Source organism: Dufourea novaeangliae, unplaced genomic scaffold (genome assembly GCF_001272555.1).
Source record: "Dufourea novaeangliae isolate 0120121106 unplaced genomic scaffold, ASM127255v1 scaffold118, whole genome shotgun sequence".
In the NCBI taxonomy this organism is placed as follows: domain Eukaryota; kingdom Metazoa; phylum Arthropoda; class Insecta; order Hymenoptera; family Halictidae; genus Dufourea; species Dufourea novaeangliae.
In genome coordinates, this window is record NW_015374006.1 from 1,006,577 (window position 1) to 1,029,067 (window position 22,491).

Below are 22,491 nucleotides of genomic sequence, written 5' to 3' on the forward strand. Positions count from 1 at the left end.
CGACAGATCAAGATCCCAGAATCCCCTCCCTGCTCCGGTATTTTCGTGGCACGGTTTCGTTTCCGCCGATTCGACGGGATTCCGCGGGCAGTCGGCGAATAAAATGTCCCGTTTCGAAATACCCTTAACCTTGGATCTGGTCCAATTACACGTTCAATAAATAGAGAACAGCGGTGGCCACTGATAAAATGTGCCAAATATCGTGACAAGGGAAGGAGAGTTCACAAAACGAACCCACTTCTAGTATGCACAAATCCACGCGCTTGATGAAAGGCAAAAAATCCATGCCGGTCTCTTTCGTTCTGGCCGTCGTCGTGGAACTTTTCTCCGGGACTTTACCGTTCGTAGTTTCATAATGGCGTGAATTTATACAAAAGCAACGGCCCCGACAATGGAAATTATTTCAGGGAGAATAAACCGAAAGGCCGAAATGAAATTCGTTTAACCGGCGCCGGCTCTCTGCTTGGCCGCTTTCTCGCGCGTGAAGAATCGTATTCACGGGGCCTGTTCAAACACAATAACGAATTCGCTCGTCTGGATTATAGAGCCATATTTTTCGTACTAAAATCAGCCCCGATCCGTGGGTACTTTTTTCAGCGGAAAATCCGATGACAGAACTCCCGTTTTTTTCAAATATCGATCGTTTGATAATGGAATTCCTTTGAATTAGAGGATACTTCGTGAGTTATTCTTCGGTAGTTATGTTTGGAAAGTAGTGTGTATGTTAGTAAATAATTTATAACAATGGTTTAGGTACAGAATATCTAACATCTATTTATAATAAACCGTGAAACTCAAGCAAAACAATGTCAGGACCAAAAGATTCAAGTCAGATCAATCCAAGATAAGATTTTGATCGAGACCATTGAATATCAAAAGACACAAATCAGTTTTGTGCTTTATGTTCCGAACTTCTTGTTAAACGGACAAGAATTACCGAGTAATCTTAAGTTTGTCTACCATCGCGGTTTACGATGCACTGGAAGGCCATGTTCGAGCAGAAACGTAAAATTGGGAGGAATTTAGGGAGAAAAGTTTTTTCATTTTGGACCAGTAGTAATCTTGCCTTTAATCCTGTCCGCGGGATCGACTGCGAGATTAAACTTTGAATCTACCGTCTAATTTATCCGGTAATTTATCTTGTCTTGATCGCCGGTCGTCTTCGTATTCCTTCTTTTCACTACCGCGATGAGGAACGAATTTAGAAACCTGGGTCGCGAAAAGTAGTCTAAAGAACTCACGTAAAAACTTGTCCGAGTCCATAACATTCCTAACTTGACACCGAATTTCACCTCGTTATGACAAATTTGAGAAATTAACAATTGTATCGGGTTCACGTAGATATTCTTGCCCTATTATTAGTTACATGCTTGAAACGAAGTCTGAAGTATTCCTCAATATTAATTTGAGGATGTAAAGTACTTTATTCCTCTCGGATATTATCTATGAATTATGTATGAAATAAGTCATACAAGAAAAATAATAAAGAAATCAAGAAGTATTGTGGTGGCACAAACCCTACTCAAGAGCAAGGGGCCAATTAATGGATATCATTCTTCTCACTATTCAGTCGAAAACCGATTTCTATAAATACTCCATCGATCCTTCGAACAGACCCTGCTTTAGACGCGTACCTTTTAACAAACGATCGATGAAGTACGTATTCACAAGAGATCAATTACTACTACTAATCCACCTCATTCGGTCAAATTTAGTATTTATTTTCTAGGAATTCCGAAACCTATCCCGTTCTAGTGATATTTGTCCTCGTTGTTTAATCTTCGTCGTTATTTTTAAAGCAGAAACGGGGAATACTTGTTGGTACACCTAACCTATACAGTAAATCCTCGATGAATGTTCGAAAACTCTTTGGCATTGACAAAGAAACGTCCTCATATGTAACGCTGACTTTTTAATGAGGTTTAGCACAGTGATAAATCTTGGAATTCTGAAGCCAATGACATTTATTTCAGCCGCATATTACTATTAGTTTGTGAAACATTAATCGACGATTTACTGTAGTGACAAAAATGACTTCAATTCATCGACACTTTGTTACCGTGTACGAGTGGTACAAATTTCTATTCGATCTTTAGATATCCAAGAAGAAATACATGCCAATAACAAAAGTGGATTGTATCAATACCAAATAAAATTTTTCAACGAATATTTTCGAACTTACCACAAGCTTATTCCACTCGTCGACAGATTACGACAAGCACCGAAACATTTCACAGAGTCACTCTTCAAACCCACACAGAATCGTTTCACAGAGTCACTCTTCAAACCCACACAGAAACATTTCGGCAACTTTCGCCCACTTTTTAACTCAACAACCATTTCTTCCCCAAACACCGTCCAAACTCTCCCCGACTAGCTTTGCAACCCCTTTCGTTCACTCCATTCAACACCATCACGTATCCACAAACACCCTACAACATAACATCTACGAATACAAGTCGAAGATTCACGAAACTTCAATCTATCCACGGACAAACGGTCCCTTACTTGGCCAACGTGGTTCAACTGTTCGTCACTCGAAACTTCCGCCCCGAAAACGGCCCCGAATGGCCCTGGTTCCCCGGTTTATCGTTTCAAAGGTAACTGGATGGGGGAGGGAAGCGAACTCTCCGCTGCCTGCCTGCAAATTAGCCGTATCTCGCGGTTAGGCCTGGGGTGGGTTCACGGGTTTTCCGTGGGCAACTTTTGGCCGTTACGCGACGAAATTGAGCGAGGCTCGGCCGACACGTCGAGCCATTAGTCTAACGAATTTGAATCGCAAAGCGTGCCACGAATACGAGCCCGCAGAATGCGTCCTCCCTGCCTTCGACTCCTGCACACCGTATCACGGGTGGAACCCTCTGTACCTGGGCGAGAATGGTCCATCGCGATAGGCGGTCGGCTCGGTAGGCAGCTCGTCAACCGTTTAATACTCCCTCTGCTCGTGGCCGATTCCGAGTTAACGCGTCGTCTCTCTGGGTGGCTATTAGAGGATCGAAGGGGAGGGGGTGGGGGTTGAATTCGTTTTGTGGAACCGCGGTTTACGTAATCTTGGGAACACCGTGGTCGTTTCGCGGTCAACGACAGCAGTTTCTGAACCGATAAATTCCGATTCTGATCGTTTTGGACGGTTTATTGGATATTTTGTGGGTCGAAAGTATGGTTGGATACTTGAGTGTTAAATATATCGACGAAATGAAATATAGTTAAACCTCGGATCAGGAACAATTCGGTTTAGGAATCAATTTTTCGAACAGAGAAGTATTTTAAAAAATTGTCATAATGCTAATATGGCCGTCATTTTCGCTGCGTACTGACTTTGGCCGTAGAATTACTCTGTTATTAACAGTCCGATCGAAAATGTTTTTATCAGGTATAGCATGGTTTCAAAAGCTTTAACGTGATTGTAGCAAATTTTTTTCATGATTCTTCAACGTCACCTTCAATTTTTTACAAATACACCTATAATTTTTTTACTGTCAATAGTTTTTCAATATCATCTTATCTTCTTTACAGATACGGAAATTTTGCACACGTCAGTCAGAGTATCGTTTATTTTTGTTTAATCTCGCGTACGAAGTCTCGTTATTTTTTCATTAAAACCGCCGAAGGGTGAAAACCGTAAATGACAGGAGACTCGAGAGTCCTCGCTGGATAAACTTTTCCGCGGTTCGAAAGCGGGACTTCGTGAACTACTTACTACGCTATATAACAACAGCGGTTACGGTATATACCTACGTGAACGGTACTCTCTTCGGGTACGTACGATCGAGCCTCTACAAATACCGTTCGAGGTTAATCCGGTTCCATCTTATAGCATTAACCGCCGCTCTCGCCGGCCGATCGATGATTATCTCCTACGGCCCCCGTAATTCCCTTTCATAATTTTCCCCCAGCTAAACTTCTTTACGTTCTTTATATATATAAATAAATTCCCTCCGTTGAATAACTTCCGTTCGATAATTTTATTAACTGTGGAATGGCCGCTGGGGATCGTTCTAAGACAAATCAAAATCAAAGGAAAGTAAAGAGCTTTTGTCCCGTCTGCTTGAAGTTGTATACAAAGTGTTTGGTAGCACGTGAATCTATAAGAAGAAACTAAGTCGAAAAAAGAAAGAAATTTCTTTGGTTCGTGGTTTTGTCATGGAAAAAATTGGATTTGAAAGTTCAACTAAATCGCGTGTATTTATGCTGGCAATAAGTAGAAACGGCATGTAATGGCCAGACATGCTAGTAAAGATCTATTCTACAACCTGTGTATCCAACAAATTTACAAATTCGATTATCTGAACAATTTTATTCCGTTTTCTTTCAACTTATTTTTTCTTATAGAATCACCTGCTTGGTTGTACTGCCCGACCTGAGATACCCTGTGAACTCTTAGATTGCCGTACGCGTGTAGGTAATAATGCTCACGTCACGACTGAACGTCCGGCTTTATAGCTCTGTCCATGAATATGTATACGGCCCGTTATTCGTTTACACGGGGAACAGAACAGAACTCTGGTATCGTGTGTAACCGGAGAAAGTTCAGTTCGGTTCTCGAACGGTGTGCCGCCCCGAAAACCCGGTGTAATTTCGCCGATCGTAATTTCCTGTCGTCCTTCGGGCGGACCGCTATCGCTTCCCGTTGCCCCCGTTTCCGCAATTATTTCCGCGACAGAAGGTATCTTTGCGCCGATCGGAAGAATCGTCGGAACACTTTCGATCCTGAATAGTCGCGAGTACACGACAACCGTACAGCAGAACCTCCCGTATCGGAACACCCATCATTTGAACGTTCTATTATCCGAACGTTTTAGCATCTAAATGTCCCATCCAAAAAACCCGTTCTGTTATCCGAATGTTCTAGTATCTGAACGTTCTATTATCCGAATGTTTTCCTACTCGTACGTACTACATTCGTGTGATGAAATAACGTGTTCGTTACATTCATTTTCTTTGGGAACAGATCGTTAAGGATTACGATTTCGAATATTTACCTTGGTAGTTACGCATTAAAACATAAACAAAACAGATAGGTAATAAATAACATACGTAGTAGCATAATGTATGGAAGTAAACGTCGCAACACGTATTCTATTTTTATCTAATAAAGTAGCTTAACTAACAATGTTTGAATGAACTTCATAAAACTCTTAACTAAAGCAATAAAAGTTCCAATTTACGTAAAGATCTCTAGTTAACCGATACGAAATTATTCAGTCTTTTAATGTTCCAACACCACATGGCATTACAGTTCATTATTTTTTCCTATATTCATAAATCATGTTTTATTTCCAAGTAGATATACACTTGTGCAGTCATACGTTCACGAGTAGAGATCGTTTAAAACTCGATATCGTATAAAGTTTAATAAAGTATAATAAGACTCTTATCAATTTAGATCCCGATAAAACTCTTAATGGAGTAAATAAATTTCTACCTGATCCTACTTTCTATCAATTAGTCCGTGAAAATTTACATTTCCATAAGTATCCGCAGTCTATTCACGAGCAATCACGCGGATTCAATTCCCCGGCATCTGATTCGAATTTGTTTGGAGTCACGACGCGGCACAATCGTCGAACAATCAAACGGAAGAAGCCAGTTCGAAGCCTGAGGTCAATGGTAGGTTACGCAACAGCGGCCGTCGCGAACACTTTGCGAATTTTTTGCACAATTAATTATTACATAACAAGCCTCCGATAACCCGGACGAGATCCTTGATACGGTGCACGTACGTATCATGTGTCACATTAGAAGCGTTAGAAGTACGGTCCTCGATGGTATTACCTTCACCCAGTCCCCCATCTATTGCTAATCCTTTTATTCTTGTCCCAATTTTCTCTCTAATCCCAATTATATAGAGGGGACCGGCTGTATCAGCTTTATGGTTTTATCGAGTAATACGAGAAAGAAAAGCGAACGATACAGGGGACTGGGGAGTCACTATTTTCTTCTTCTTAAAGCCAATTAAACGGTGACAAGGAAATATTACGATACGGGTGTTGTAGTTAAAATCAAATCAATTCCTTCTGGACTGTCCCTTCTATAAAATTCATCGCTGATCTGAAATTAACACTCTAGATTAGAAGATATTTCATATTTCTAATTTTCCTAGTGAGCTACATAATTGAATTTCTGTATCATTCTAAATCTTCACTTATCACTACCAATAAATTACATACTACTTATCATCAGTGACCCAATTTCCTCGATGGAAGTACGATTTTACCACGGAGAAATATGTAAAAATACTCCCTCTCTATAGCAGGCTAATAATCGATTAAATAATCCACAACACAGCGGGACCCTTTTCTTTTTTTATATTTCACGTACAAGTGTTCAGAACTGTCGGTTATACGTAAACTCCCTAACTCCCCAGCTAAGGGGACATATCATGAGGACTCGTACAACTCGTGGCCAGCTGCAATATTTCACACGAGTACGGAAATGTCATATCGTATATACGCGGGACTGCACACGCCAGCCCGTTGTGTTCGCATAAAGACGGATCGAAAAGAAGGACAACACCGAAAACGACTCGAGCAACCGAACGGTGCTCGATCGCCGGGAACTTTCACGCGTGCACCTCCGCCGCCATATTACTCAACAGAGTGCCGGCAGTACCGTTTGCCGGTTCCGCGGCGATACGCGGGGCTTGAGCCGTTACGTTTTCATTGCCACAATTCCACGCGAGCGATGTAGTTTTTTCTACGCTTTCGTAAAAGTGTACCTGACCGCGCGCAAAGAGAAAGTGGACGGACTACTTGTGTGCTATTCTTGCGAAATCCTCGGTGGTCCGTCGTGGCCCGATTTAACGTCTCTAACTGCCGGTCGCGTAGATGGCACTAACCGGTCGGAGTTCGTAAAATGTGGGATGAATGAAGTCATGGGAAATGTGGGGTAGGGGATGTCACGAGAAATTTGGGATAGGAGAAGTTGTGGAAAATGGGGGATAGAAGAAGTTATGGAAAAGATAGGGTAGATGATGTCAGGATAAATGTAGGACAGAAAGAGTCATGGAAAATATGGGATAAAAGTAGCCATAGAAAAAGTGGGGTAGAGGAAGTTATGGAAAATTTAGAGTACAAGAAGTTAGGGAAAATATGGGATAAAACAAGTCAAGGAAAATGGGGTATAGAAGAAGTCGTAGAAAATAGCAGATAGAAGAAGTCATGGAAAATGGGGGATAGAAGAAATTATGAAAAACGTGGAATAGAAGTCATGGAAAATGTAGGGCAGAGGATGTCACGAGGAATGTAGAACAGAGTCATGGAAAATATGAGATAAAAGTAGTTATAGAAAATGTGGGGTGGAGGAAGTTATGGAAAATTTAGAGTACAAGAAGTTATAGAAAATATGGGATAAAACAAGTCAAGGAAAATGGGGTATAGAAGAAGTCGTGGAAAATGGCAGATAGAAGAAGTCATGGGAAACGTGACGAATATAGTGTGGAAAGATTAACATGACAGAGCACTAAACAATAGTATACCTTTGTTAAATGACTCGTCTGAAATCCATGTGTCTTGGGAACATGGAATTAATAGTATGGATACACCTGTAAGAGTTAATTACACTTAATTTTACTACAAACACGTGTTTTACCACAAAATGAACGTGGTTAAACATCGAAATCTCTCATCGAAACAATCAAATTTACCTTGTACTCTCAAATATCATACTCGATTAATATTGTTGCACGCTTGCAGCAACAGTTGCTGGACGTTAACAGTAAAAACAATTGCTCGGCGGTAAATGTAAATGGGTGACCGAACGAATCGACGGTTTCGCGGGATAAATCGTTTGTTATTGCGAAAATAACGTAGCGTGGCGACGGTACCACAAAGCTGCGAAACCATAATTAACGAAATGCTGAACCACGTAATTTCGCTCGGGATATTTCGTGAAATAGTTATCTCGACGTCGAATCAGTACCAAGGTTACTAGCACGACGGTAGTATCGCGATCGAATTCTTGAGGGGTTTATTATGCATGAAAAATTAATTAACCCTGCTATTGACAGATGCTCGAGCGTAGATTGCGCCGACATTGCGCGCGATATTCCCCTTCCTTTCGATCCACGTTTCGTTACGTCCGTTGTGTTTGCAGATCGATCCGCTTGAATAATTCGCGGCTCATTACTTCGCAAATATTGCCCCGTCGCGTAACCGGATCGGAATGATTTAACCGTTTGTTACTCCCAGCTAGGCAGGCCTGTTGACTTAAAAAAAAAAAAAAACGAACTCTCCGCGTGGATGTTAATATTAAACCGGAGGATTTAATCGGCCTGGCCAGGAAATTTAAATGTTACTCTCGGACGATTTTCGATACGATATTTACCTTCGTGATTTATTTATCCACGTGTTGCGCGTTATTAATGCTGCGTCCACGAGAATCCAGCTGCATATTTCACACAGTTACGGGTCTGAGAACATCACTGAGAGGGATTAATCTGAGCTCGGTGTGTTGAGAAAGCTGAATACATACAGTTTCACTAAATGTATCTCAGTTAATATTTCGTAACTTCGAATTCTCCGGATAGTTTAGGATTTATAATACGTTACAGTGGTACTGGCAAATTCGCTGTGTTTGTCGAGTGTTAAAATATTGAACAGAATGAACGAGGTCCTATAAGACTAATAATCGTTACGTCAATTCTATTACATAATGTTTCCATCTATTCAGTGAAAGGGTGGTAATAAAGTAGAATGAGAACCAATCTTCCTACCATCGTGTACCTATCGATCCAATTAATCAATACGCGGAACAAATCAAGGTGAATAACATCGTTGCTCAAAACTGCCAGAAATTACAAATTACTAATTCCCCATGGCCTAATATGATGTCCACGCGCAACGGAACTGCCGTCAGTATTAAATTCTTCCCCCGTTCAGTCTCGACATGGCGTAAACTAAAAATACGCCGACTGAATAATTCGTCGTATCCCGTAAATTACTCCGGAAATGGAAGATCGCAGAAAGAACGAATTCAGGTTATCTTCCCCCCACCCCCTGATGATGGCCTCCGTAGAATGCGGCCGCCTCTCTCGGTAATGCTCGCTGATACACACCACCAAAGCGGTTTTGCGCTGCGATGCCGGACGCGAAACGGTTTCGCGTAAAAACCCTCGTAAATTTGCTTGCCACGCGGCGTCGGCCAACGACAGATCCCCCCTGCGCCCTTACTTGCCACGCTTTAAGCCGTCCTCCACGAAATACGAGCGGTGTTTGTACGTCGACTACGTATCAATCACGACGGAGGAGCACAGTTCGAGACCGTAAGTACCGACGGACGAGAAATACGGAAAGAGCTGTTTCTATTTTTCACGATGGTTCCCGCATTCGTCGCGCGGTTTTCCATTACCAGTCACCCAGTTTTGATATTTTAGTCCGCTTTCGAACTTGTTGTGCTGTATATCTCTGGGGGGATTATTGGAGCATCGAATTGATTATACTGGTAATTGAAGGAAGAGTTTAGTCTGGTTTGGAATGGTGTGACTAATGTGCCACTTGGTTTTCTAATGTGTGCGCGTGATGTGTAGTTCAGGGGCAATTGTATTCGAATTGTAGATGTCGAACAGAATAAACATATACGGATGTTTGCTCGGTTAAATAGTTGTGTGGATGTAGCTAGTACTTGTCCAGTGTGAATCATCCCATTCCAGCCCCTAGCGTTGGAAGGTTAAAGCGGGTAGGTAGATACAGGGGAGTCCGGTTATTGCGACACTGCTTATAACAGCAGACCGTATATTGCATCCGATTTACTCTCTATGTTCGGTTCCCATACACGTTACTTTATATATATTTTCATTCTGCTTATAACAACATTCGTTTACAGCGACGTAATTTCTGTCCCTTGAATGTCGCTGTAAACAGACTCCACTGTATACAGGGTGTAACAAATTGTTGCAGGTCCCTGGAATTGGTCCCTGATGAGGTGATTTAGAGCAAGTTTTTCCTTATCAAAAATGTTCTCCGAGGCTTCGTTAACGAGATATTAACGAAAAACCCCGACCAATCAGAGCGCGGGTCTGTCGGCTCAGTTCCCGCGGTAACGTTGGCTACCAATCACAGCGCGCAGCCAACGTTACCGCGGGAACTCGGCCGACAGAACCGCGCTCTGGTTGGTCGGGGTTTTTCGTTAATATCTCCTTAACAAAGCCTCGGATCACATTTTTGCTAAGGAAAAACTTACTCTAAATCACCTCACCTAACCCATTTCAGGAACCCACAACACTTTTGTTACACCCAGTATAACCGCGTTGTGTACACCAGCCCGGGAAGATCCTAATTTATCGAAATAAAAAATGTATTTCTCGTATTCCGCGAACGGCCACGAATAAATATCCGAACAATACGTACGAACGTCGTTCGTCACGCTCTCGTGGAGCGCAGTGACGTCAGTCCACAAAGACTTTGTCTGGCCAGTTCATCCGCTTTTCTCCGTTCTGCCCCCTCCCGCCCTCAACCAGTTCTCCGGAACCCTCTTCACACGCCCATTTCCCTCCCAGCGTTCCTTTCCGCTTCTTTCTCGTCGACGCCGCCGCGGCCGTTACGGTTACCGTTTTCCGTGGAACCGCGCCGCGATGAATCTTCCTCTGACCTCTCTCTCTCTCTCTCTATCATGCGAACCATCCTCCCCCTCTTCATTATCGCTTGCTTTGATGCTGTAAGTAATTAATAGCGTAACGGAGATGATAACCCTTACTCGTTCTTGCGAATGCCTCTCCTACGCCGCCGTATTATTACGCTTTGAGAAGATTCCGCTTCTCCCCGGTGTATATGGATTGCGTGAAACGCGAGAACACCGTGGAACATAATTACCGTCGTCGGTTTCAACACCGGGTGCATCATCGAAACACACCGGAAGTTACTTGGCCGTTATTGAATATTCTCTTTGAAACTGGCGCGGTGTTTCCACCGATCGCGGGAACTGGGGCTCCCGCTGACGATACCTCGAAACACGCTTGAATTATGGGGACGCTCGCGAGCTAGTTTCGAGGCAGGGGAGCGATTCACCACAGACGAGGTATAGGAGCAGACGTTTCATCCAATCACTGACGAGGTATAAGAATAGACTTTTCATTTTATGGGAGTTGGTGGCCCACGTAAACTGTAGTACCTTAAAAAGCCTATGATTTTAGCGACCTCTACTTTTTAGAACGGTGAATCTGAGGTGGGTAGTGACACTAAAATGGAAATTGGGTGACGTAACCCCAGAAAAGTGGACCGAAAAAATACATTGGATGAAATGTCTACTCCTATACCTTGTCTGTGATCCAATGTATTTTTTCGGCCCACTTTTCTGGGGCGCCTCATTTCGATTTTAGTGTCACTACCGATCGCAGATTCACCGTTCGCATAACGTAGAGGTCGCTGAAATCACAGTCTTTTTAAGGTGTCCGTACTACAATTTAAATGGGTCTTGTATACGTCTGCTACGCACAATTTACGCTGGAATCTGCTGCCGCGAGAGGGTTAACGGGGAGATAGTAAACAATATAAACTGAAACTACGTCCACCGGAGCATAAAGATCACAAAAGGAAGTTACGGTAGAATTCCGTTCCTCGGATGAGTAACAATTCTCCGCTTCGTGTGCAATCGAGAAAACAAATCGAACCAAAGTGCGAAACGGAACGATTATATGAATGAAAAATTCCACGGTTGAACAACGAACGAACTTACGTTTTCACTTTCTACATACTATTATTAGAGTCTTAAAACTCCGATTCCTGATTACTAATCCCGGAGTTTAGTGAATTTTTCTTTTCGACACGAAAGAAAAAAACGTAACTTCCACTGAAGCATGAAGTTAGATTCCTTGAAAACGTGATTTATATTACTTTGCTCCACGAATGAGCGCTAGGAGAGCCAGTGAACTCGAAAAGGATAACGTTCAGACAAATGGCAGTCTACTGTGTATATCGTAAACTATTTCTACAAAGAAATTTTATGGTTAACCCGGGCACCGTTCTCCGGGGGAACGAGAGACTTTCTAAGAACACTGATTCACTACTTTAACGCCGTCACGCACCCACACAACATCTCCATTCAACACACCCTTTCCCTTCTCGGAATTTCGTGGCTTTCGCCGTCGATTAATCGTCGAAAAAAAAAAAAGAAAAAAAAAGAAACAAGAAAATAGGGGTACGGTCTGGGTTAGGTGAAATGTATCGTCGAAAACGGGGCGACGCCATTTCTTTTTATCGCTCGGCGACCATTGCGACGGGAGAGCAATTGGCTGGATATGCAAATTCGGTGAGTTAGGTCCTGTGAAATTCATGATACGTTAAGCATACATCGGCCGGTCGGTACGTTCGACTGATTGCATCAGGACCATATTCTCCCCGTATCGCAATTGCCGCAGCTCGCGATTCGTTACCATTACAACCGCCACGGACAGCCAGGAACGACGGACAGGTGCACGAGCAACTGGTATTCAACGATCGTTTTCGAAGCCTTGATAATATCCCCGACACGTTGGTAACGCGTCGATATTTCTTCAATAACCGAACGCACAATGAACCGATGCGGGAGGGATAGAGGAATCGTAACAGATGGAATTCTGTCGCCAGGCCTGGTGTAAAGCCTACATCTGTTTCGCCTTTTGTGCCATGGTTCCCTGGTAATAAAATCCAATTAAGCAATTTAACTTTTACGATTACGTTGCTGCTGCTGCTTCCTGTCCGCGAGACGCAAACCAGACGCGCAATTCACGTGGATGGCATAACAATTATACTATCCCGAAATGGTACTGTTAGCGGCCAGTGTATGAAATAGCGAACGGTTACAACGATATTTACACCGGGAATGGGAATTAAACGGCTTAACGAGGTCTTTGTTACGAGAGTGCTCCGACGACAAAAAAAAAAAAAAAACGTGGAGCTCCATCGCTGGTTAAGGTTCTGCTCGAGTACCTGTCTAACGTTACTTTTTCTTTCGGTAGTCTGCCCTACATTCGTCTTTTGCTAGCAGGGATCGCTATCGGTCTATCGAGTCTCACTGGTTCTGACCACTCGACATCCTTGGCTGAAGCTGAACATCGATAAATCGACGCCCTGGAGCAGTATCCTCAACCAGATTTGTAAAAAAAATTGGAATTTATACAAGATACGGTCGAGATGGTTTTAGAAGTGGGCGATTTCTTGTGTAAAACTAAATCAAAAGTGTAGAATAAAATTATGTCCGAATTTGAAAATTTGCTGGTTACCTGTGCAATTGAATAACACTTGGCTAACGCGTCTGTTCGTTGCATTCTGTTTCTACTTACGGCCAGCACGAGTACACGCGTCTGAGTGGAATTTTAAAAATCGATTTATTTCGAAAACTAAGCCCCCTAGATGAAAAACTTATAATTCTACACGTTTGATTCATTTCTGCATAATTATTACATCATCTAAATTAATTCTACAGGGTGTTCCACAGTAGATGTAAGTCCTTGAAAGAATTATATATTAGGATATCTTGTATAAATTTCAGGGATGATTTGAAATAACTTTTTCGCTAAGGAAAAAGTAATCACCCCTTTCAGGGACTTACAATTAATTTGGGACAGTATGTATATCGGTTATGGATCGGTTCCATATTGTTTCTGCATCAGTTCTGTATCGGTTCTATACTAGTTCTATATCGATTCTGCGTCGGTTCAAAACAGTTTCTACCGATCAAAAATCGGCAAACCCGATTTAAAAACCGTTCGAACTCGATACAAACCACTTAACAGACTATGGAACCGCAATCGAAACCAATATAGGCCAAAACCTTTTATTTCGGTTCTCTATAACTGTTTCAAGAACCGGACCAGATATAAACCTTTTCCAATCCCTGCCTCAAATTCCAGCCTGACTCAGCTAGCGAATACCTTTGGTATCTAATTACCTCTTACGACAATAAGTGTATTCCCACCCCTGGAAAAATCTCGCAAACCCGTGAGAGAACTGTCTGGCAAACGGAGTAAACAGAGTCACGACACAAAGAGTGACTCGGAAGACAGGCACACAGAAGCATTACGCAGGCCTCGGAAAAGTGCTGAAACAGCGCGTAAACAATTAAAACCGTCGCAACGCGACGAATATGATGCGGCGGTTTCCTTTGTCCCCAGTATTAAAGTGTAGCTAATTTGCAAGGAGGCGGCGAGTCGCGTAAGGGAACAGTCTCGTACTGGGGTCCAGGGTCCCAGCTAGCGTTTGGAGTTTCCGTTAAATGTTTACACGGCAAACGAACCTCGATATACACCTACACACACAGGCAAACACGTGCGCGTGGTTACGGCGAACGCGTGGCCGCGCGACAAATTTTTATTTGCTCAATGCGTAAACAGGACCGGTTCCTTATGAGCCGTGACACGTTCCCCTCTTTCTTTCTCTCTCTTTCCGCCGCGCCCCAATATAGCGTCCCCATTAATGAGATTTTACCGTAGTACCGCGTGTAAACGCAGCGCGGCACGCGTTGTGTTTGTGCGGTCGCCGGCGAGCAAATGAACAACGGATTCAAAATAGAATGGGGAAATGGCCAGAGAACGACGTAGTCTCCCCGTTGAACAGCCGATGGGGCTTGGAGTATCCTCTACGGACCAGCGTAAGGGTCGTACACACGGCCGATTTGCCCCCGTAAACGTTGGAAGGACCACCATTCTTATGCAAAATCGGCCGTACCCCTGGTCTGTAATATGTATCGTTGAATGGTTTACGTGTGTTCCTTTTGAATGAGCTTTTTTCTGTCGAGTTATGGACAGGGTGTGTCGTGTGTGTTATGCTGGAGAAAGGTGAATGATCGATTTTTAAGATCCTAGATTTTAAGGATATGCGATTGGAGAAGAAATTACCTTCTGAACGGTATTGCGAAAAGGAAAGGGTTTTTTAAATTCGGGTCACCGATTTTGAGGAAACTTTTGGGACATGTAGCAGGCTTGTTTCTTGTTACGAATCACCCCCCATATAGGGGTAGATACTCGAAAATTTTTGGTCTACTTGGTTTTGAAGTTTTCCACGTGACTCGAATGCAAGTTATGTTGCCTGATTATTTGCAGGTGTATCGGGACAATGCTCGTGGTTTCTACCATGACAATGAAAGTCCAAATATGTCCCAGATATATTCCGAAATAATTGGATTACCTTCACAGAATATGAAATTTCGTTTCTTGGATTTGTAATGACAATGATGTGGAACGTGTAAAAATGGTGAATTTTTTACGTTTCACAGCATTAAATTTTTCGACTTTCGTCGCCCTGGAGAACGCTTAATGTCATTCTCTTAGTGATATTCTCCGACCGGTCGTCATTGTCACAGATTCACGCCACGGCGAGACTTTTTGCGTTTTATCGCTGGAGGGCTATTAGATTCTATTCCCGCAAGCTCTCACGTAGCCAACGATTTCTATATATAGATCTTTTGTTCTACTACTTTTGAATGTCCCTGCACTAGATACGGCCCGCATGTTTTATACTGTGCCACCTTGACTGTGTGAAAAAACAAAGAGGACGCGCTTTTCCATCTTTTCAATGTAATGAGTAGAGCCGGAGGATAAAAGATTGCTAGGTGGGAGGGAACGTAACTAGTTGGTGACCTTCGAATTTGCTCCAACAACGTGCGACGATGATAATGCTTGAATTGGAAAAGGACTCCTCCCTGTTAGTCTGTATATCGTCTAGCTGTTGGCAGTGGGATTCGTTAAAGGGATCCAAGAATTCGTTGCGATTGTAATTTCACACTCTATGTAAATTTAAGTATAAATATTCATCATTCGGTATACAGATTGACAGACCAATAAATATTCTCAATGAGTCAAATCCACAGATCAAAACTGACAACAGTCCTCACTTTTTTAATATTATCAATAGACTGTGGATATCACGAAAAGTTTAATATAACAAAATGTTTAATAAAGTGCAACGAGGTGTTCACTTTACTTGGAATCAGGCAGAATCCATAACAGAGTAAACAACTTTTATTTCAGTTTTAGCTTCTGTAAATTAAACGACAAAGATTTATATCTGCATGCACATCCGTAGTCTAATTAGGAAACATCTCGAATTATACCTGAGTTCTTTTCTTTTTACATTTAATGGGACATGTTAAGGATCAATATTTGAAACACGCTTGAAACAGGTGACTGATCTAACACTGAATGCACGAATACACTTTTCTGTAATATCTATCAGTCAAACAGCAATCTGAATTTCCTCTCAACAAACGTCTAGAAACATTACGTAATAATTCACTATACGTTCAATAAACCAAGGTTACACATTTTCCTCACATTTTCTCAAAAGAAGGCACAGTAGTATGGAGACCAACAACAACCAATTCGAAGATACTTTCCATTCTTGATTTCGACAAAAGTAAGCATTAATTCAGCAAACAGAGTAGAAGAATACACATACAACGTTCGTGGGTACGCTCTTTATTACCCATCCCGAATTCGCGACGTGCTTCCCTTCTCCCAAAATATCGTCCATCCGCGGGGGATCACCGGGAATTGTTTCCAGCGTCGTCGGTATCAGAAAATAAAGGGAGACAAAAGTCAGTACTGGTCTTTTACGACCGGCACGTGACGCCGTGTGGCGGATTTCTCTCGAAGGAAAACACAGCACTCCGCTTTCGGGATATTCTACGCGTATCGTTGGAACAGTATGGAGGCGCAGGAGGAGGAAAGAGAGAAAAAAACGAATCCACGTGACGATAGTGTTTTTTTTTATCCTAGCTAACGATCCACGGCGCCGTTGGTCATGTGGTTCGCCTTGATCCTGAGTCACTTGTTAGAAGTGGTACACGCATCCATCGATCCGTATTCCCCAACGGTTGGCGCCTCGAGTTCCTCTGCTTCCCCGCCAGGTATTGCCTCTGGTCGTTGCTTTTCAGTAGGTCACGATATATCGTAAAAGCGAAACAAGTATAACCGTGGCCGGTTTAAAAAGCCCGTACCGCCAATGGCAAAGTTTCGGCGAGTGAATGGAGCAGAACATGATTGCGAGAGCGTAACCTGAATCACCTAGAGTCGGTATACCTATACTGAACAGCTGCCAGCTTTGGGAGAACGTAGGAGGCGGCACTGGCATCAAACGGGACGCGGAGCGAAACGCGTAAAACAAAGATGAAAGAACACGGAACGATCGACTCGGTGGAAAACGTAAAACCGTTTCTAGGCCTTTCGGTTCTGGCTGCGGCCTAGCTGAATGGTACACTGGGTCGGCGCATACAGTCGGCGATGGACTCGTCAGTTGGATTTTCAAGGTATCCCTGTACCTACTCGAAACTGGTTGAAGAGGATTACAGACTGGAGGACGTATTAGAAATAAACTGTTTCTTTGATCTGGATGACGGAAGAGTCAAGTGTTGTTGGAGTAATATCAGATATAAATTCGTGCGGATTTCGTTTTGTAATGAGTTTCTAATAAGGATTACTTGTACGCGATGTGCTGTATACAGAGATACGCAAACTAATTATCTAGATAAGAAGTTTCGAATAACAAATAAAAGATAAAAAAAAGTATTTCGTCATTTTTGATTGTTTAAACGTGGAAATTTTAATTTTTATAATAAAATAATACTTCTTTATGAATGAATTGTCATTTGTCGAACAATTATTTAATCTCGTTAACACTGTTTAAAGCTCAGAACGACACCCTTAGATACTGCTGCTTTTCGCTGGGTATTATTCGAATAAAATTCTGTCCAACTTTGGCTGTATACTATTGAATAGTTTTTGCTGTTCTGTACTAGAATTGCTATGAAATTTCGCGTTGATAGCAATCACGCTTTAATTTAGAAACTATCGAGTGACGAGTAAATGATATCTTTGGGAATTATTACATTGGGAAGAGGTCGTCAACGATAGTGACTGATATATAACAAATTAAATGTTATATATTTTCGAAAATCAAAACTGCAGAAACTTATTGAAGAATCTAATACTTTTAACGATGAATTTAATTATTCAAGTGAAGTAAACTGGTCTGGGAATGAACCTTTCTTATTATTTTGTGTTACCTTTGTCGTAGAAATCTCAGTTAATCAATATCAAAGAAGTTGAAAATCTTTAGTGCCCGGAACTTTACTCCCTTGTCTAGAAGACAAAAGAAGTTACGGTACTCCCAAGTATAAAACTTTGACTAGCTACTTTAATTATTCAAGACGCTAGAAAAAGTCGATCTACTTCGAGGAATCGGGTCAAACTGATACCGATTGGCATGACAAGTCTCAGTCGTCACATGTATCCAAGGGGTTAAGGATTGATCCAGGTACTCCAACAATTCGAACATCAGATATTCGAAGTATTAAACCATAAGTAATTGTCACCCTAGTCCTTTACCGCGAGCAATAAAACTAAAACGTTCAAAAACAATCTACCCTGTTTACAGTTCCTTTCACACGCTTCCCAGCCTCCCTCATTTTCTCCGAGTCGCTTCACTCTTTCTCTGCCCCCCCCCCCTCCCTTGTCCTCAATTAATTCGCATTCTCGACGCAGCCAGTTGTCGCGCAATAAACACTCGGACTTTACAATCATCGTTTTACGACACGATTAAGCATTCGCAAGTGAAACGCGAACGAAGTACAGCTCTCGTCGTCACCGTCGTTGTCGCGTCAGCCGTTTTTATCGGGTCTCACCCGTGGAAACACCATCCGCGAAGAGTCATCCGCACGTGATTCTTCGGGGATAAAGCGTGAATTGTCAGTTTCTGGGAGCTGATGCTGTTGAGAACGCACGGGAACAAAAGAGTAGGAGAAAAATAACGAGAGAGAAAATAAGGAATCTCTTTCGAGTCGACACGGGAAATCGATTTAGACGTTTCACACGCAAGTGGATTCGTCTTGATCCTTCTGCCCAGCCCCCAAGGTTCTTTGATACCGCGATTTTTACCTCTTGCGGGTGGAGGGCCAGCAGACCAGAGAAAAAGGGGGTAGAAAGAGGGAGGTACTTTCGTCACGGTTTATTGTACGAGTTAGAAGAAACATCTCGTATTGTCCAGGCTAGCCGGGCGTGTGGCCTCCCTTTTTTTTTCTCGAGAGAGGAAAGAAATACATTCGTTCTGTTCTTTAATCGACCTTGACCGTGGGCCTTGGTTGCTAGATATCAACGACAATGGCGGGCGAAACCGACGTGTCCGCGAGCCAGACGTATTCTCTCCTTCCTTTGGACCAGAGGCTGTGTGTGGCCTTTATACAGACCTCGGCCCGGTGACTTTTCAAACGACCGAATGTTGATAAATCACGTACTATACGCCGAGCGGGAATGAACCGTGAGAACTACCACGGATTGAGAGGCTTCGGACACGGTATACATGTATACCTTGAGGATGCGGTGTATATGTATATGCTGGATTGAGGTGCGCGGATTTTAATGCAGTGATTCTTAACGATTTCAGCTGGGGTGTTTATACAGGGGTGTTTCAGTTGTAATAATCTCAATTATGTTCGATGGTATTGACAGTAAGAAAAAATGGCTGAGATTAAAAGATGATTAACAAGAGATATTAGGAAACCCGAAAATCATGTTTCCTTTTTTTTTTCTTTTTGAAATTATATATAGCTGATTTATTCACAGAGATATGAAACATTAAAGAGGAACTCTAATGCTCATAAATGGGAAACAGTTCTCGACGCAATTTTAAACCTTCTTTCTGAATTGAAAGAAATTTCTTAAAGATTATACCGATAAAAAATCAATTCTTCACGCGAGCGGTGAAATTCGAATGGAAATTCGCCTCTGATAAAATGAAAATTTACGAAGACAAGAATTGCTCCTAAATTTCGTTCGCTTTCCTTTCTAGTGAAGATTTATTTCCAAATAGTAAAGTACAAATTAATGGGGCACAATTAGCATCTAACATCCACAAGATTCATTCAAGAAAATATGAGTTTCTAAAGGAGATAAGAATCAAGGAAAGTAACGGTTGTTTATAGCGTTCATTAAATTCGTTCGGGAATATTTCACGTTTTTCCCCCGGATTAAATAGTTGTACGATGACTTTAAATAATTTAATGACAGAATATCGTTACTATATCGATAGTTGAAAAAGCCGACTGGCTGTTCGCGGTCGCGCCAGCGGAATAGTACTTCGCCATGAATTCCAATTTGCACGATTAATTGTAACGAAACTAACCTTCTCGGAGCCGCAATTCTCCGCGGAAAACATTTCTTAATTGAAAACCCGCCGTCAGCGTAGCGGAACGCTGGTATTTGATTTTTTTTTTTCAACGCGACCGCGTTTCGAACTGAATAGTCGCGACCGCGGTGAATTTTTACGAAATCATCGCGAACTCATCGTCGACGTGTGGGAAAATTAATTTTACCTCTGACACGTTATACCTTTTTTGTTCGAGATGGGACATAAAATGAAATATTAAACAAATTGTTCATACAAAATTTTACGATGAATAACACTTTAATACTTCCACAAGAAATTTTAAACGTGTTATTCCACTTGTTATCATTCTACGAATTACATAACTTATGCCTGAGGATACGATAATCCACAGAAGTCAAGAAAACTTGTTATCAAGATAAAAAAGATCCCGAGTAAATGGAATATAAGATAAATTCTGTGAATTGAAATAATAATTATGAATCGAAGCCGAGGTTCGTGACTGAAGAATCAAGAAATACTCCAAACTGTATATTGGCGGTTTAAATTAGGATACAGTCCCTATGTAGATCTTTCGTGATTCACGTCTAGTCAAGAGCCTGTCGGCCTTCGGGCATAAAGAATTAAAAGATTGACCGCCGCGGAACAACGGGACAATTCAATGTCCGTGGCAATTCCGTCTTCCCTGTATTTTCGCCCGCTTAATCCCCGCCGCGATAAATCTTCATTCAGCGAGGCGAGGAGCAATCGATATCGGCAATTAATCGCGAAAGGAAGCCGTGAACGAGAATACCGATGGAACACGGTCGTGCATAATCGTTGTGGATCGAGCCGCATAAATATTTGCATCTATTTTACGGTCTATCGATGCCACTGAATTTTGGATGGCCGTGATATTTTTAGCCGCGAATAGGCCGGGTCGATCTATTCTCTCTACCCGCGTGCATATGTATTCCGCGGGGTTAGAGCGTCGCCGTTGATTTAATAATACCTAGACGGGAAACAAAAGGAGAATCGATGGGCGGGAGGAGACAGGGGATACGAAATGTGCACGGGCGAGCCCACAAAGCCCTTATATCCAGCGCGTAATGCGATTGGTGCCAATTAAACAGGCTCGTTAGACCAGGCCCGCGGAAGTGCACTTCGCGGAGGAGTTGTGACTTTGTAAAAATCCCGCCCGTCGCCATCCAGGTAACTCAAAGCGCGTGGAGAACGCTCCTCGCGCACAGACACTGACTTTCACGGACGCAATTAATTCACGGGTATCCGCGAACGAGGCGAAAGCACAGAACTTCGACAATGTGAGCTCTTAACGCGGAGGTAACCAAAAAGAAAACGACAGAAACGTTATCAGGATCGTGACTGCGGCGAAAGGAGTCGAAGTTAATTAATCACCGTTAATTCACACAGGGACATCGATTACGGGGAAATCGCATGAAAAATCGTACGTTCTTCTCTAGGCGATGAACTACCACCCAGTTATGTATTCCCGAACCGTAAAACTCCTGTCACCGATTCACGGACCATCGGGCAAGCATAAAATTATATTGCGCGCGCGATTTGATTCACTCGTTAAACTTTAAACGTCAAACTGTTGAGTCTGCGTCCCTTGGCTAGTAAGTAGTTGTGCGTCGAGTGTCCGCGGCGAGGAGGATCGGTTCGAGCGGACAGAGATTCAGAGGAAGCGGAAAGATAATGGGATATGACAACGGCGAAAGAAATGGAAAAACGGAGATACGAATATCACGGTGCGGCGAGAGGGTGCACATCCGTTTGTTTAATCGTGGAAAAAAAAACGGGGAACTGAGTGGACGTGATACCGAAGTGTCTCATTGATCCGAGGTGGGAAAAATTTTTACGCATTGACGGTTTCCCTGTGGCCGTGACTTGGCGCGGGTGGAAGCGCGACCGAGTGAAACACAGCACCGCGCGGCGGTCTCGGTATCGAGCACCGGCCCAGGGATTGCGTGGATGTGAAGGATAAAGGAGAAAGAGGAGGCGGAAGGGTGCGGTAGACATGTTAGAACGAAGTGACAAGACTCACCTTGTCGGAGGGTATGTTGCGCGAACTCATCGTAGATGGTGACGGGAGGGTGTCGCGAGGAATCCAGAGGCCGTCTGTGATCTGACCCAAAGCCGAGTTTCCCGAATGGCACAGGTATTAACAAACTGTGACAGCAGCGAGAAAGCCAGTGCGACGCACTACTCGATGAAAACACACTCTCACGCACAGCTCACTATTCCGGGACCATTTCGGCCCGAGCCTTCGCTGCCCGATCACTCACTCCGACACCTGTCGTTACTTATACATGTCGGGCGCAAAGTATTTGGGTAACATCTTGCAGGATAGTGCACGGAATACGCTCTCTATGTTTGCACCGCACGCACCCACCGTCCCAGTCTCCGAGCCAAACACATAAAA

At 42.8% G+C, this 22,491-nt stretch overlaps 1 protein-coding gene across 1 annotated transcript in view; it reads right to left on the reverse strand.

The window, feature by feature from the left end:
• The window catches only part of LOC107188300 (ubiquitin-like protein 3), a 101,430-nt gene extending 78,961 nt beyond the window's left edge, over window positions 1–22,469 (reverse strand). Inside the window, exon 1 of the mRNA XM_015576575.1 lies at window positions 22,114–22,469. Within this exon, the coding sequence (XP_015432061.1) occupies window positions 22,114–22,143 (30 nt within the window). The 5' untranslated portion in view covers window positions 22,144–22,469. The remainder of the gene's footprint in view (window positions 1–22,113) is intronic.
• Window positions 22,470–22,491: the final 22 nt, after the last annotated feature.